At 39.9% G+C, this 17,249-nt stretch overlaps 1 protein-coding gene across 1 annotated transcript in view; it reads right to left on the bottom strand.

Moving 5' to 3' along the window:
* Window positions 1-16,403, bottom strand: part of EIF3H (eukaryotic translation initiation factor 3 subunit H) — an 88,904-nt gene extending 72,501 nt beyond the window's left edge. Inside the window, exon 1 of the mRNA XM_056331344.1 lies at window positions 16,245-16,403. Coding sequence (XP_056187319.1) covers window positions 16,245-16,364 — 120 coding nt within the window. The 5' untranslated portion in view covers window positions 16,365-16,403. The remainder of the gene's footprint in view (window positions 1-16,244) is intronic.
* Window positions 16,404-17,249: the final 846 nt, after the last annotated feature.

Below are 17,249 nucleotides of genomic sequence, written 5' to 3'. Positions count from 1 at the left end.
TCTGTATTATATTGAATGAAAAAAATTCCATCTTGAACTGTCGGGCTTGGGGTGGGGACAGGATGTTACATGCTTCTGTACTATTTGAATACTTCTGAGTATTTGGAAGCACCAAAGCTTATTATTCCCTGGGTGACTTACTACATCAATTGGTACCCTACCACCTGCTTAGTTTGTAAACACCAAGATTTCAGATGATTTCACTACAAAAGGAAACATCAGTAACCTTCAAAAAGGAGTGCAGCTCTAAACATGTACATTATGCTGAGAAAACTACCCAAATCATAACAGGTAACAGGTTATTGATTTAAACCCACTATTTTCTGTCACTTCTACTTGGTTTAGGAATTATATCACCCTGTAATTATAGGTATCTAGATGGTTTTCCATATTACCTCCTGCCTCATGCATACCATGCCTATATAGTGCTTATAGTCCTAACTCAACACTTTCTTGTAGATCTTTTTTTCCCCAACAGGATGAAGAAGGGGATAACATCCATACATATCATTAAGCTAGATATAACTTGCCATTTTATCTCAGTAAGTGGGTGACTCAAAGCACAATTCAAAGTCAGCGACAGGCCAAGAAGCATTTTATTGCTCCTTCCTGAACATTAAGTGGTTATGTGCACTCTTCAGGGCATGGCTGGAAAAGCTGTACCTTGCTTACACTGAAGCTCAGTCTAGAAAAGTAGACATTCAGTTCATTTTTTTCACTTTATGTAACTCAAGTTACACAGATTACCCATATCTCAGCAACACGTTCAATGCAAACTGAATGCAAAGCTTAAACCACCACCAGGAAATGCCCCATACAAAATACTTCCCAAGTATCTGCTCTTTTAGTTGTTCTGTTATTTGGCTTTTTAAGAAGAACTACTTCCAAACCACTGCAATGCAAGAGCTCTAGAATTTCCCTTCAAGCAAGAGGGAAACCCAGCATAACAAGAAGGGCCTTCCTCTACAACGATACAGCCCGCCTGCACCTTCCAACAGTCAGTCTTCCAGCAAAGGTGGTCGTTCACACAGCGCAAGTCCCAGCTCATTACGGGACACTGCCAAGTGATTGACACATATATTGTATTTACTGGAAGAACACCCAGCTGCTGTAAACTTGAGCTTCTCACTCTTCTGTTACTGGAATACTTCAAAAGCTGTAGGGATTTAAAAAAAAAAATAAATCCAAACTTAAAACATAAAAAAAAAAAGTTACTCCAAATTATAAAAATCACTGATTTTATATAAAGCCAGACACAGAACATGAAACAAATCATTACTTAATACCTAGAGCTAAAACTGGTAAATAGCAAAATCTTTCATTTTATATTTTAGATACCAACATAAATAGGTACATGGAATTCAGCCTGAAGAACTGAAATAGTACAGACACTAAGCCTGTTTCTGTACAAATACATTAGAAGGGGAGATTACTGAGTTTTGGTTAGAGGCCTGTTGGGTTTTCATAGGCTATGGTTTCCTTGACTCTGTCAGGAACTCACGTTAAACAGCTAGCGTCCTGTAGGTACCATGAAACATCTGTTTAAGTAATTTATTTACTTATGTCCAAGCAAGCTCCTTGTTCTTGCAAAAGGAGAAAGTTAAACTGCAGTGCACCAAAGGAAAAAGTCACTAAAGAGTGGAGAAAAGCAGTTTATTAAAACATAGAAACACAGGAAGATATCAAATCTTAATCAAGGCGTGTTTTACTTAAACAGACCAATCTCTTCCTGATTTTTGTCTCACTACATTTTTTACTTTTTTTTTTTTTTAAGACTGTGTAACAGTCCTGGTTAACAACAATCTCCATCGTTGTTCACAAGTGGCTGTACACTTTCAGTATTGCCTCAACACAAATAAAAATGCACCCTTACATTTGTGTATTTAAATTCTGCATTGCCCTGTTCACACACTGGTATAATGTATTTCTCTGCAATACAAAGTTTCATAACACATTTCACAGTACATGGATTCATGCTCATTCCCATGGAAACCATCAGGGCCACGGGCACTGCAGAATAACTTCCTTGTAGAAACCATAAAGCAGCCCCAGGATTTCAATTGTGCAAGCAGCAGGGCATTAGATGTTATCAGCACACTGTTAGGAGGCAGTGATATGACTATAATAAGATTAACATCCGAAATTCTGCTAGTTACAAGTGGGATAGAGCATTTCCCCAGGACTACTTAGTGTATCATTCCTCCTATTTCATAAATCTCACTGAACTCAAATCTTCTGAAAATATTCAGTACTTCAGGCAATTTTTGTAAATTGCCAATACAATTTATATTTATTATGTTTAATGAATTCAATACCTAACCATCATTTCAAGAATGAAAGTTGGTTAATATACTCCTTTAGAGCACAACATATGGAAATTATATAGAAGCAGTAAAGGCAAGCAGTTTCAATATTTTCCGCTTGATACACGAGAGCCTTACACTTACACTTCAACATACAGTCAGTACGTATGTTCTGTGTATTAGTGAATCACCATCGTTCAAATATTTATAGTGCTCACTGAGCTACTAGCGTATTTGCAAGTAAAAGGTTTTCTCTTCAGTATCAACTTCTAGCAGCTTCCTATAGAAAGATTTAGAGATGACAGCCAAAAGTCGCAATAGCAGATTTTATTTAGCAGCCTATTTTTTCATCAGATTGTGCCAAACTGTTATCATTTTGAAGCTGAAGAAAAACTGCAAGACAGTTACCCTTATCTATTTGGCTTTCAAAAATTAGTAAAATAAGGCAGAGCTAGATGGGGAGGAGGGAGCGGGGGCTGATCTGAGACTACTGATATTTTTCAAAGACCATACCCTGCACAACAGAACTGAAATATGGATGCTATTTTAGAATGTATTTTAAAATCATTACTTCCATATGCATTCAACAGATGCTTCCAAGTAACAGTAAAATCCCTACTGGACACGACTTCCATATCATTGTAACAATTTATAACTTTTTTGTGCAACAATTTTTTCCACATTCAAGCACTTATCCTTCCTGGCAAATGCTTGGTTATTGTGCTAAGGAGCTGTGACAGTGACAGACCCTCGTAGTAACAGGTAGTGCAATCCAGAAAACCAAGCCTGGACTGAGCCTCGGTTTTCCTGCTGACTTAAAGCATAAACCTAACGAAAAAACATGAAAATCAATTATTGCTGGTAAGATTCAGCTTCCCAGCCTTTCCAATAGAGTAAGACTTGCCTTTGTATCACCATCTGAACATGGCCATGTGAAAACCGCTTCCAGAACAACTCCATTTCCAGTAACAGCTACTGTGACAGTGAGATTAAAAACAACCATTCTAATATTATCATTGGGAGTGCCAATGGATAAGGCAGGATAGCTTTCAGATTGTTCCCAAAAAGTGATACTATAGCTGCAGTAAATACCCTACAAGTCATCTAAAGTTTAAAAAGCTTTAAACCAGGTGGGTTTTCTGCATTCATAATAATGTAATAGTAAAAAATAATTGAGTGCTCCTAAGTCCTTAAAACCCAGCCCTATGTTAATGAAGAATTTTGTCAATGAGATTGCTTATTTTCCTCAGATATGGATAAAAAAACCCAAATATTGACAAGAGTGACTTACATCTCCAACTAAAATCCTAAACATCAAAGGGGCACAACACTTGCTTAAAATCAATATGTATGTATACTGCATATTGCACAGGTAAGGGGCTCCATAGCAGGGATGCACAGCAAACAGACTGCAAAGCAGGATACAACGTTTAAGTAAAACAAAGGCAGAGACTGACAAGCCTTACACTCTCAAAGCAGCATCCTAACCCTCCTTTTCCAATAAAACACCAAATATTTATATAAGAAAATGGACTCCTGTGTGAACTTGAGTCAAAGGGACTGCGACCTGTGGATGAGTCCACACGGGAGCAGGACATCTTGAAGCATCTGTGGCTATGGATAAGCCCATGCCAGACCAAGTACATCTCAAAGCATCTATGGCCATGGTTACATCTGTGCTGCAGCAGGTATACCTCTGAAAGGATTGTTCCCCAGGGTAAGTCCACAGTGGAGAAGGAACACCTCAAACCATCTGCGTCTCTAAATATCTCCATGCTGCAGCAGGTACACCTTGAAGCAGCAGTGGCTGTGCCTAAGGTCATGCTGGGGCATCTCAAAGCATGTGGCCATGATAAGGCTCCACTTGGAGCAGGTACACCACTAAGGGACTGCAGTCTGTGGATAAATCCAAGCAGGAGCAGGGGCAAGAGGAGGAAGTTAATTGTAATGTTAAACCCTATGGTGTGGTCCAAAGGAACCAGGGGTGGAGACCGTAATGGAAATACCTTTAAACTGTTGTAACCTGGGATTTGAGTTGCATGTTATAGGAATAACTTACAGCAGGAACTCCTTGTTGCTAGCCAGGCTAGGAGCAAGGGGAATGGTTCACTGCAATGTTAAACCCTGTAACTTGACCTAAAGGGACCAGGAGTGGAGATTGTAATGGAAATACCTTTAAATTGTTGTAACCCATGCTTTGAGTTGCATGTTATAGGAATTACTATAGCAGGAACCACCTGAACCAGTGGGAGGACAATCCCTACAGTAGCAGTACAAGTGCAACAGTGACCGTACCCGAGTTGGCTTCGGTGCCCAATAATTCCACCCAACACACCATCTCTCCTGTCCTGAGTGACCACTATAACAGATGGACCCCAAAGTCATGGACTAAATAAACTCAATGGACATTCTGTGGACATTTTACAGACATTATATAGGGGTGGTCTACAGACTAAGAGAATGCTATCTGCATATTATATCAAAGGAAGGGAAGAGGGTGGGGGTTAAATGAGGATGTACTGGATAGTGTGGGACCTGCGCATAACATAAATGGTATGGAAAAATGGGTAGAAAATGTGCTGGTTTTGACAGGGACAGAGTTAATCTTCATAGTAGCTGGTATGGGGCTGCATTTTGCATTTGTGCTGAAAACAGTGTTGATAATTCAGGGATGTTTTGTTACTGCTGAGCAGCACTTACACAGAGCCAAGGCCCTTCCTGCTTCTCCCACCATCCCACCAGTGGGTAAATATGGAAAAATAACACACAAAGTAATCATACCCATAAAATGTCTCTGACAAAAAAAGATTAATAAAAAAATACTATATCAACAGTAAGTTGAAAATCCATTATCTTTCGTCAAAGACTAGGAGAAAAAAAAAAAAGAAAGAGACTTGATCCTCTTTTTCCAAGGCCTCTCATAAGGTCTAAGATTTATTTAAAAGATGGAAGAAAAAGTCCTAAGATGTAATAGGGCATAAATGATGCATATTTTCTACATACCACAAAGGGCCTTTCAAAATCTGTGCCTGCTCTATCTTGTAACCTTCCTTCAACTATACCATGCTGCAGGTCAGCTGCAAAGGTCTACTTTTGTTACAATAAACTGTAAACCAAAACAGAATATTAAACAATGTTTCAGTGTGCAGGAAGACATAATACATTGGCTCAGCAAAGCCAGGAATTGTCACTTCCCCACTAATGAACACCCCAGTCAAATTTAACACCTAAGTAAGACACAAAGGTAGTGCTTATCATCTCATTTGTTTCTGATGCAACATTTTAATCATTAAAATGTTGTTTATTTGAAAGATATTTGGTGGAAATACGCTTTTGCTTGGTACTTTTAACACAGCCAAATAAGTATCACAAGATTTACTGTTTTCAACAGCTACACATACATAATTACCAGGCAAAAGACCAGTTTAATATGCACATAACAGGAACAAGACATAATGAGAAGTTTAACTGTTAAAGACAGTAGTGTAGAAGGCAACACATTAATTCTCCTTGCATGCAGCAACGCAGCGGGAAAAAAGAAAAAAAAAAAAAGGTTGTTTTGAAATAGTATTTCCCCTTCAAATTTTTAAGTGTAAAACTCCTCAACACATTTAAGCCACCTCCACATTTAGATTAACTCCTTTTGTCAGCATACTAGTTTCATGGTATGAAGTGATACCAGATGTTCTAGTTTTAAATGCCTCACTAGAGTATACTTACATGACACTCAGTAGATGCTGAGTGCACCAATGCACTCTTACAAATCATTTAAAGTTTGTGCTCTGTTAGCAAGTATACCTCCTATCCATTGACAAAATACACTGAAATTTTAAATCCTCAGACCACCATGATGAGGGTACTTAACACATTTCAGGTTAAGAAATCTTCACTAAGCCTGAAAAGTGTTATATTCTAAGGAGGCCCTTGACCCTTCAGCTTGCCAGTACACATCAATGCTTTGTCTTCTGAATGTAAACACAGACTGTATGCCAGAAGTTCCCCTCTGGGTTAGATTCAAGCAACTCATTGAACCTGAAGATTAATAGAAAGTATATACATATTACCCAACTCATACAAAACGCTTGTCTTCATGGTTCAAGGTATCCATGAACACATCAAGTTAGTATTCAATTCACACACGAACTCTCAGTGCCAGCATGATCCAATCTAAATTTTTAAGAAAACAGGTCAAGAAAAAGTCAAAGAGATTAAACGTCAACTTGAAATTTTATCTGAAGTCCTTTGGAGGACACACAAAACAATACAGCCTGAAGGACATTATATTCTAAAATCCCATTCTATAGCTCTGCAATGTCAAGAACCTTACAGAGAACAGCAGGCAGAACACAAGAGTCTGGGCATTCTTGCCAAGTCTTCAAAAAGGGTAAAGTATAAGAGAAGAATCCACAAGAAAAGCTAGGAAATGCACTATCTTCACAACTGAAGAAATGTCAAAGGTTTTTAGACAGTTCAATACAGACTTCACTGTTATTACCAATTACTCCATTACTATGGAAATTGATCACTTTCTTTCCAGGAGTGTCAAAAGTTGTCATTTTAAAAAGTCCTTAAATAAACATTTGCAAGATGGGTCTCAAAAACTGATTTTCAGTAAACATTGTACATTATTTCATTTACTATGATCAAACATGTCATCCTAAAGAGCTCCTCACTCAATAAGCTAAATAGGCTTTCCCTATTAACAGCTGGGGATACAAATCCTATCTATCATACACCTTGAGGACAAAAAGGGCTGGTAATAGAAAACAAGGCACAAGCAACTTAAATACCACAGCTAAGAGCAGAGTAATCACTGAAAAACAATTCAATAATGTTAGGGCGTTTTTAAAAAGACAGACTTACATGTTTTTACCCATGTTAAAAAAAAAAAAAACACAACACACAAGAACTCTACATACCATAGATGAAAATGCAAACCATTAGGCACATGACACCATCACCAAATCAGGGATGATGTAACGATGCTTAAAGTAACAATCTTTGATTAAATCAGTCGTATCTGACACAAGAGTAATATCTACACTACAGCCACACTGGTGCAAATACAAGTGCAGACAAGGCCTACAGCTTCTCACCATCTTCTTGACATATTTGTGTATTAGCCAATGTATATTTTTATTCAATATAAATTAACTGACAAGTATATCTTAAGGTTTAGCTTAAGTTCTATACAAACTTCAAGAAGTACATCTAAATATATATATTCAAAGACTCAGAATTAAGTAGCTGGAACAAGTATTACTTGGCATTAGAAGGTAATCTTGAGTATTAACATGGCCTCCAATCCTTATTTCAGAGTCTGATGATTTAAAGATTCAGGTATCCCTCACTCACTGCTATCCATGAAGGCTTCTGTTAAAAGCTCTAGCAATATTTAATTAACTACAGAATGGCAATTTGTTACTAATATTAAGGCTTTCCACATCAGCAGCTATGAAGACAAAGGAATAGAAGCCTATAGCCATTTTGAGAAGCCTACATAACTTTTGCTATTTTCTACAATATGTAAAATGTGTGCAATGGGCATAAGTGTAAAAATAATTCATACATAGCGGTTTAATAAAAAAAGGAAACATCATCCCCATTAATGAAGTAAGAGCAATGCACATATGCTTTAGCATGTTGTTATGCAAGAGCAATATGTAAGAAAACCTTAGTCAGTCACACTGTTCTCCAAAAGCATTACTGGATATAGTTTTCTGAATGCATGCATAAATTCAAGAGGTGAGGATTTAAAAAAGAAAAAAAGTCATACATTGGTGCTTAAGAATTTAGTCATACGAGGAATTACTTTACTTTTACTCTGCCTTCCTAGAATAACCTCATGCACAAGTTGTGCAGTGCAAACGCTTCCCAGTAACAACATACTTCCTTGTGACTACTCTGAAGGCAAGCTTGATCAATAAAAAACACTTATTCGGCCTAGCAGCCAGCATACTTGCCTTGCTAAAAGATCCCCATCTCCCAACTCAGAGCTGTTATCTTGCTAGAGGAAAGTTTCCATATATCCATTACCTACATACTACTGGTCAGCCATGACCCACAACCCACCACATGGAGTAATTCTGGTTTTGAATATCAGTTCAGTTTCTGTATTACAAAAGCTTTCGTGCTCATCTAGTAAAAATATCTTGCCTGATCTTACATCTCCGAGTGTGATATACCAGTTCATCTCCGCTTTCACAGTTTTATATCTTGCCTGATACAACTTCTACAATTGTGAGAACTGCAGAAATATGTCAAGGAAGCCCTTGGTAAATGCAATTTTACACAGCTGAGTAGGGTTAGAAGTTTTACTAAAAAAGCATTCCAGAAAAGTCTCCAAGCTTTGATGGAAATTCAGAATCTCTTATTAGGACTACACCATTTCCCAGTACTTCCAACAGTAGACTACATAAAAACTGGAGAGTCTGCACGCTGCTCCCTTATACAAAGCTCAGCTTTCTGGTATCCCAGGAATAAGCTTATCTAAGAGTACAAGTTTGCAAGATTAGGCTACGTAGCAACAGGAAACGAGCCTGCAAATGAAGAAAACCCACCAAAGCCTCACAACACCCTATAGCCATCAACCTACTACTTCCAGTAAAGCAATGTAATACTGACCCTAAATAATGTTATCATACCTGTGATCACTTTGTTGAAAAGGACACTAATCTTGCAAAAGCAAATGCTGAAGAATCACTACAAACATGAAACAAGGTTACCCTGCAAACTTCCAATGTAATTAGGCAGCAAAAGGGAAGACAAGACTTCTTAATGACAAATCCAACTCGCTCCACTTGCTCTCATGGTCACAGCATAGTTGCTTTAGTACCTGAGTTTCTCTGTCCTCTTTGCCTCATTTACTCACTTTGCTGTGTGAGAAAAAGGATGCAAAGATACTACAGAGCAAACAGCTGGCACCTATACAGTTAAAGGCTATAATCCAATGCATATGTAAGAGGCCAAATAAAAATTGCACCAGCAGAACAGTAAGGGGGGGGGGGGGGGGGGAAGAGAGAAAAAACTTAAGAGATAATAAATATGATATGCAGCTGATCAGACTTGTTCATTACACTCTTTTCTACAATTATAATGGCTCTTCTTTAAAACTGCAGATGCAAGAAATCCAAGTACCTTTACCATTCATCCAGGAAGCACAAAATTAACACTGTATTTCCCTTTTACCCTCTCTCATTTCAAATTTTCCTGGAAATTTTGTTTTACTGGAAAACAAGTAAACAGCAGCATTCTGGAAACAACAGCAATATTCCACAAGTGGGTTTACATCTGAAACCCTGTACAACAGAGTAGTGTTTAATGACACAGCCATAACATCAAACAAAAACAGACATTTTTTTGTTACATTATCTCTGTGGTATAATGCAGATCCCAAATAGGTATAGGGAAAAGAATGAAAAAGGGGAAAGATGATGTTTGTTACCTTTAAGGAAACAAACACCAAGTCACCAAAAAAAAAAAAAAAACACACCACCCTGAAGCAGATGTTCATGTGATTCCATGAAAAGGATATTTTCAATACAGCTCTCCGTATAAATCAACAATACAGTCCCACTGCCCGCACTCCCAGAAAATATGTGATTTTTAGGGACAGCTACAAAAGTTTTAAGTATGCAATTGAAGTTTAACTTCAGATTTAAGACCAGTTTTGTAGAAATAAGAAAAACTAAAATTTACACCCAAATTTACAAATTCAGATCACTCAGACTAATTTTAAGTACAAGAGTCTTGTAAAAGTTCCAACAAATTTATGGACTTTATTCTGCGTTTTGACATCACTAAAAGCAATCATTTGGTAACCTAACCTCCTCCCTTGCTGTCTTGCAAGAAACAGGAATGCACAAATATATTTCCTTTTCGTAGATTAACACTGAAGGTCACTTGACTGCACAGGTAGGTACTCACAGAAGAAAACTGCTAGGCCTGTTCAGCAAACCTGAAAATTTCTTTCCATGCAAAGGAATAACTACTGCTACTGCTTATGTTCTAAAATCCATCAGCTTAGAGTTTGAAATTTATTGCACCTTACTAAAGGAAAAGAATAAGGTCAGTGAACCAAATCTGATTAACTTCAGCAGCTGAATTCCAAAAAAATCAGCCCCTACTAAAGAATTTCTAGAAATACAACAAGGAGTCCATCAACACCTCTTGCCAAAAAAGAAGAAAAAGGTAAGAAAATTATGGCATTGTTTTACATTTATGTCAGATAGCATGTGATAATCATTAACCCTTTAAGGAAGATCCTGAGACTGGTTTTTGAGTCCTTTGCTTTGAAGGGTCACAAAACTGAAACTGAAAATCTAGCAAGCTTGTAAGCATTGAAGGAATGGCTCACAAAGTCATGCACAATCTAGTCCAAACTACATCCATGAATTCTGTCAGAAATATATGTGTTCAAGCTATAATACAGTTCTTATACCTGGACCCCACTAGCTACAGAAAAAATCAGAATGGCCTCCAGCAAGTGTAGTAAAAGCCAGAAATTACAACATTTGTTCCATCTTTTGCTACTTCTCCATTCAACAGGAAAAAGGGATCAGACAATCCACTGCACACCAGTAACTGGGAAGAAAACCTATGTTCTGTCCTTCCTTGCACTGCTCACACACGCACTCCCCCCACGGCTGTGCTACTTTCTCTTCAATACGTGAAGCTTAGAAAAAGCGTATGTTATATATCCTTTCTATCAATGAAAAAGTGAACAGAGACAAAATTTAATTATCTGCAAGAGACTCCTGGATGTCTGGTCATAGCCACAACATCTCCAATCTCCGAGTAGCATGCCTGCAATTAAATACAGCTGCAATCAACTGTGAATGCAGCTGGTACATCTGGAACTAGCTGCCCTGATCTACTACCAGGCAGGTCAGAGTACTCAGAAGCCTCAGAACTAATAATAAACCAAAGTAATTTTTAGTCTTCTTGTGTCTGAATTCTGTTTAAATTAATGTTCTCAAATGGCAAGAGATGATCATAAAGTGATCTTAACTCTGTACTTCTTTTAAAGCACAACTACAAAACACTTTGAGGTGACCACATCAGCTACACACGTTCCAATAATACCAAGACACTGAGTCAGTAGACTTATTAGTCTAGTTCCCTATGGAAGGGAAACTTATATAATGTGAATTGGGCCTGGCTGAGCCCCACTGCAGCCCACATAGTGCTGTGCTTGTATTGGTAGCTAGAAACGGGGGTGACAACACACCAGTGTTTTGACTGGTGCTGAGCAGTGCTCACACAGCACCAAGGCTGCTTCTCCAACCTGCCCCATCACCACCAGCAGGCTGGGGGTCGGCAAGATCTTGGCAGGGGACATGGGTCAGCTCTCCGGCTGAAGTGACCAATGGGACATTCCATACCATATGACATCTGCTCAAATATAAAAGCTAAGAGAAAGGAGGAGGAAGGCGGGGCATTCATTATGACATTTATCTTCCAGGGCAATCACTATGCATACTGAAGCCCTGCTTCCTGAGAAGTGGCCAATCCGCCTGCTGATGGGAAGTAGAGAATAACATCTTTTGTCTTCCTCCACTTCCAGGTGCGTGACTTTTGCTATTGCTTCTTTAAACTGCCCTTATCATGACCCACAAGGTTTTTTTTCCATCTTATTTTCTCACCCCCATTCTGCTGAGGAGTGATAAAGCAGCTTGGTGGCATCTGGCATCCAGCCAAGGTCAAACCACTACATGATGTCATGTTCATCCTATACTTCCAAAGCTGCTACTGATTTCATTAAACTTAGGAAACTAAATTTACTTCTTCAAGAGTGCTCTCCTTCCTATGGACTCCATGCAAACAGACAGCTGAGTAAAGAGACCATCTGAAGAATAAGCTCACTCACCTTCTAAAAATGCCTTTAGAAAGCTATCCACAGAAGATAAAAAAAATTGTGTACTCCAAATGGACAAAACTTTAAGAAGGTGTGAACTAATTACGTCCAAAAGCCTACTGTAAAAACCCAGTCATGCTTTTGCTTCCCCCCCCACCCCCATTCTTGTATTAAAATCATCATTTGCTCCCCTGTGATTATTGCAGATGGACACTTGCTATAAAATTTACAATTACTGTTTCTAAGAAGTCCAGAAGGCTTTGAAGAGTCTTCATAAAGCTCCTTGCAGTCATAATCATCACAAATTTGAGTTACTGGGCAAGTGCTACCCTCTCAAAAAAGCAGAAACATGAGAAGGTTGCAGACAGAAATATCCTATATATGTGATCACCAGTACTGTGAAAGCAAGTTTTCTTTGGGCTACTTGAGTGGAGTGAACATAATGGAATCTCTATCCAAATTTCTACAACAGCAAGCAAAGACAACAAAATGTGATGTATTGCACTCATCTTCTGATCTTTTTCTCAGGATGGCCAAAAACAAATATACAAAATCTTACATCTCATCTGAAAGAAAAAGCACATTATAACTGTAAGTTTCTGGAGTTATTTTTTACCCTGCAATTCCTAATTTCTTAGAAAGACTGACCACTTGCACTGGAAACTGCTTTCACTATAGGTTTATTCCTTAAGCAAACAAGTTTTCTGACATGCTGCTACATCAACAAAAGCTCAACATAAAACCTGAAACACATGGGATACTTTGTTTGTTGAACCAATACAAGCTGAATCCACCCAAGCACTTCATGATGGCATCAACCAGTGACATATTAGGACTTCCCATAATATGCAACTAAACACACATTATTCTTTACAATTGCACACATACTTATATAGCTTAAACGTCCCTCCTCACTAGGGATGAGTTAAGCACAGTGATCTGTAGAACAAGTACAGGCTGCCACTACTGATCTTTATTACTCAATAAACACAAAGTAGTCACAATATTGTCTTAAAAGGGGTAACAGAAATCTCGTATTTCTATTCACCACTTAGCTTAAGCTGCAGTACCCACACAGCTCAGTAATTCAGAAGATGACCAGTTCCAAACACCTCAAAGATGCCTTATTTAACAAACCTCCTCAGCATCAATGGCTCTGAACCCACATGCAATCAGTGTCTTTTTCTATATTGTAAAAACAACTGTATAAAGTCAATTTTTTTTTTGATACTGCGGTCATTCCTCACATTCCTGAGCTGGATGAAGAATACCATCCACTTGTGCTTATCACACCTTACAAAAGACATTCCCCATTCAAAACTGTCAGTATCGCTGTACACATAGATAGTTTTGTCTGCTACAAATGTCTCAAAAATGAATCAGAAAATAAAACCATGTTCAAGCTATCAAAAATAGAATGCATTACACACAAAAATGATACAGTAACTAGCCATATGTACCATTTGATGACTGAGACCTTAACTATCTAGCAGAAAAGCTAACAAAAAAAGGGTACAAACTTGTATTTTTCCTGTCCTTTTTCTCAAACTAAGACGACTGGAAATCTACATTCACATTTAATTTCAGGAGCATTTTATAAACAAGCATTCAGGTACTTCAAGTTATGAAGTGTCTACAATGTGGCAGTTCTCTCAGTCCTCCTAAATTTTGGTGCTATTATACATGCAAAATACTCCAATAGTATGAACATTTTTAAAAGTTATGTGAATTTAGCCTCTCTTATTAGCTAGGGTTTCATTGTTAGCTTTTACTTCTGCCATGGCAGTGCTTTTTAATTTATTGCTGTTACCTGAAACAAAATTGCACTTGATCTAAATCCAAATTATACCATTACATAATAAAATAAGGAATTAATTCAGGTTAACATAAGAAAGGGTTTAACTATAGGATGCTCTACTTGCACTAGATTTAAGGAGGCGGCCAGCAAAGCAGGCATTGGTGCATCATTATGTATTATGTTTTAAGGTGACATAATGACGCTTAGAACTTCTCTGCATTACTAACAATATTTTCTTTTACTTTACTTTTCCTCTGAAATAACAAGCTTTCTAAAAATACCTTCACATTCTCACAGAGAAGTCTCATCCATCTTCTATTTTGGATACACAGACCCAAAAGCAACCTACATACCGTACCTTTCCTTTCAAAGCAGTCCCATTTGAAAGGATTACTTATGACAATGCCAAGAGATGAGGCACCAGCAGAGAGAAAGAGATCGCCAACTTCCATGATGCCCACTAAAATTCATCCCTAGTTTTGGCATGTAATCACCCCAGTCATCACCAAGATGACTGACAAAGTCTCATTACTTTGTGACAGCACAGGTGACACTTTCAAATAAGATATGAGAAACATTTTAGCAGAATTTCAGTAAGACTTCAAAGGACTTGCAATAGGAGCCACCTTACAAAGCAAGCAAATTTATGCCAATGCCTCTGCCTCTGTTCACCACAGGTGTCACGGAAGTTTGTGAACCACACTTAGTGTCCCGAGAACACTTTATGTAAGGCCCACTGGGAGACATCTTCAGCAGGTGAAAAGGTGAAAACCTTCAACTGTTTTCAGTAAGTCAGCTTCCTCTGTACAGACTCCATGCAAGAGGCACCACTGTGCTGTACCGGAATAATACACAAGAAGGGGGAGAAGCATAAAACAAAAAGTAATCACAGGCATTTGTTGGAGTTTCAGAAGCAGACCATGAGGGCCACTCACAATTGATTTGAATGAGCAGTAGTTCACAAAGCAGATTACACATCTGATAGAGAACAGTTTTGAAACATCTGATCTCTATATTTCATTAAAGCAGGAACAAAAGAAATCAAATGTAACAGTTGTTACTAAGTCCAAAACTGACCAAACAGCTTTTACACCCATAGAAACTGAATTAAAGGTGCCAACCTGTATCCTGCTCTTCACTATTCCTTTTCATTGTTCCCCCAAACTTCCTAATAAAAATACCCACACAGCACACTGTCCGTCTGGCAGTAGCCTGCTTGCAACCGCAGCAGTCTGCTGTCAGCTGCTATATTTTCAGGGCTATGTTTCACACCTGGCCATTTTTCACCACTCCTTGAAAATGCTATATGTACCAAAGCACCAGATAATCAGACAGATGAACTGAATATTGCAGAAATACTTCTGTTAAAATTTTCTATCTCATAAGAACCACTATACACAAATAAGTTATTCTTCCTCTTCCCAGGTATTTATTACACCATATAACTCCAGGATAATGGCTGGGGACTATCACTAATAAATGCCAAGTAGGCTCCAAAGCTTGCCTCAAAATTATGTCTTCCTTCTCATTACTGGTATATCCATTCTCCTTCACACTTCAGCTGTAAAGTGTTCTGGTGACACTTGGTAAATATAGGAAGTAACAAACAATGCTTCTACCCTTAAAAAGTTTAAGTGAGTATTTTTTCCCCAAACTGTATCATTAAGAGTTATTATCAACCATATGAGACATGAACTGACACAAAAATAGCCAGCAGCAAAGCCAAGAACCAACTTCAGTGGATGCTCTTCCACTTCAGGTCTGCACGGATTGCCTCTATTAGGATGGCTCCATACCGTGCTAAGTCCCTTCAGTCTGTCACTTCATGGGATTTCTTATGAAGAAAACACAGTAGGTGCTGGCAGCCCTAACAGAGAAGAGGAAAACCCACCGTGCTTGCCACCTCTTACACCTGCGTAGCTTTCAACTGTCTGAAGTATGAAAGGTGGAAACAGAAAACCCGGGCACCGGGGCAGAGGAGCTGAAGGATGAAAGGGCTTATTTAAAAAACATTAATTTCTGCCCTGTCCCCGTCCTCGCTTACCCAAGGGAGGGCGCCGCTCCGCTCCCCACGGGTGAGCAGAGGCGGGGGCTGGCCACGGGTGAGGAAGCTCGGCGGGAAGGCTAAACCACCCGCGCCCCTCGGGTCGCCGCGGCGGCCCCGGGACGGCCTGTCCCCCAGCCGCAGCACCGCCCCACGGACGGGACCGGCCCCGCCGGCGGCTCCACGCGGCCGCGCCGTCCCGCCCATCCCTCCGCCAGCGGCGGCCCCGACCCCTCCGCTCACCAGCCCGTCGATCTGCACTTGCTTGACGGCCGAGTCGCCCGTGGCGGCGGCCTTGCCTTTGCCTTTCGAGGCGCCGAAGCTGCTGCCGGCACCCCCGGAGCCTTCCTTGCGCGACGCCATCTTTCCCCTCGCACCGGCCGGAAAGAGAAAAGTGAAACACCGGAAGCGACAGCGAGGCCGCGGCGGCGCGCAGGGAAACGGCTCCGGGCGGAAACACGCGCAGAGCCTTCCCTCCGGGCCCCGGCGCTCTCCGCGAGGGGCGGCCCTCGCCTGGCCTCGCCAGCCAACACGGTAGTCTCAGGTGCGCCTGGAGAAGGAGAAACCCTGTGCCTCAGTGCAGGAAGCCTGTGGCCATCCCAACTCGCCCCGCCTGGGACGGAAGAGGGGCCAAGGAGGCCTTCTAAGGCCTTCCTCCTCTCCACATGCCTGTTGGCCCCTTGCAAACCGTTTATGGCAACCGGGGAACCTCCCGCTGTGCATTTCCGTGGCTTCCTTGGGCCAGTCTGGTGCTTATGGTCATGTTGGCCAGCGGGCTGCGGTGAGGGCTCCCCACCGGGACTGAGGGAGGCTCTTCCCGTGGGGACACTTGATAACCCAGTTTGATGTTGAGGGGGAAGTGCTTCCAAGAGATAACAGGCTTGAAGGCTTTAGATTTTACTCTTTAAAAATGCCAGCTGGTATGGAGTTAGGTGAGTATCTGTTGAGCATGAGTAACAAGGCATCAGTGCACTGAGAGGGGATACAAAATCTTAACATTAGATACAAAGAAAACCCTGAACTATTAACCCCTGGTGTTATTGTCAGGACAAGGTTTAAGTGTTGTATTAGGGTTTGCTTTGCTGCTCTTTTTTTCTTTTGGTTTTAGGGGTTTTTTTAAAGTCTTTCAAGCCCTACACATTCTTCTGAAAAATGAAACAGGCTGTGAAAGGTAGACATACCAAACACTCCAAAGCTGTCCAGACACTATGCCAGGTATATGATCTCATAAAAACTTGCCTTTTTAAA

The sequence above is a fragment of the Falco biarmicus genome, chromosome 3 (genome assembly GCF_023638135.1).
Source record: "Falco biarmicus isolate bFalBia1 chromosome 3, bFalBia1.pri, whole genome shotgun sequence".
NCBI classification, from domain to species: domain Eukaryota; kingdom Metazoa; phylum Chordata; class Aves; order Falconiformes; family Falconidae; genus Falco; species Falco biarmicus.
This window is presented reverse-complemented; position numbering and strand designations above follow the sequence as displayed.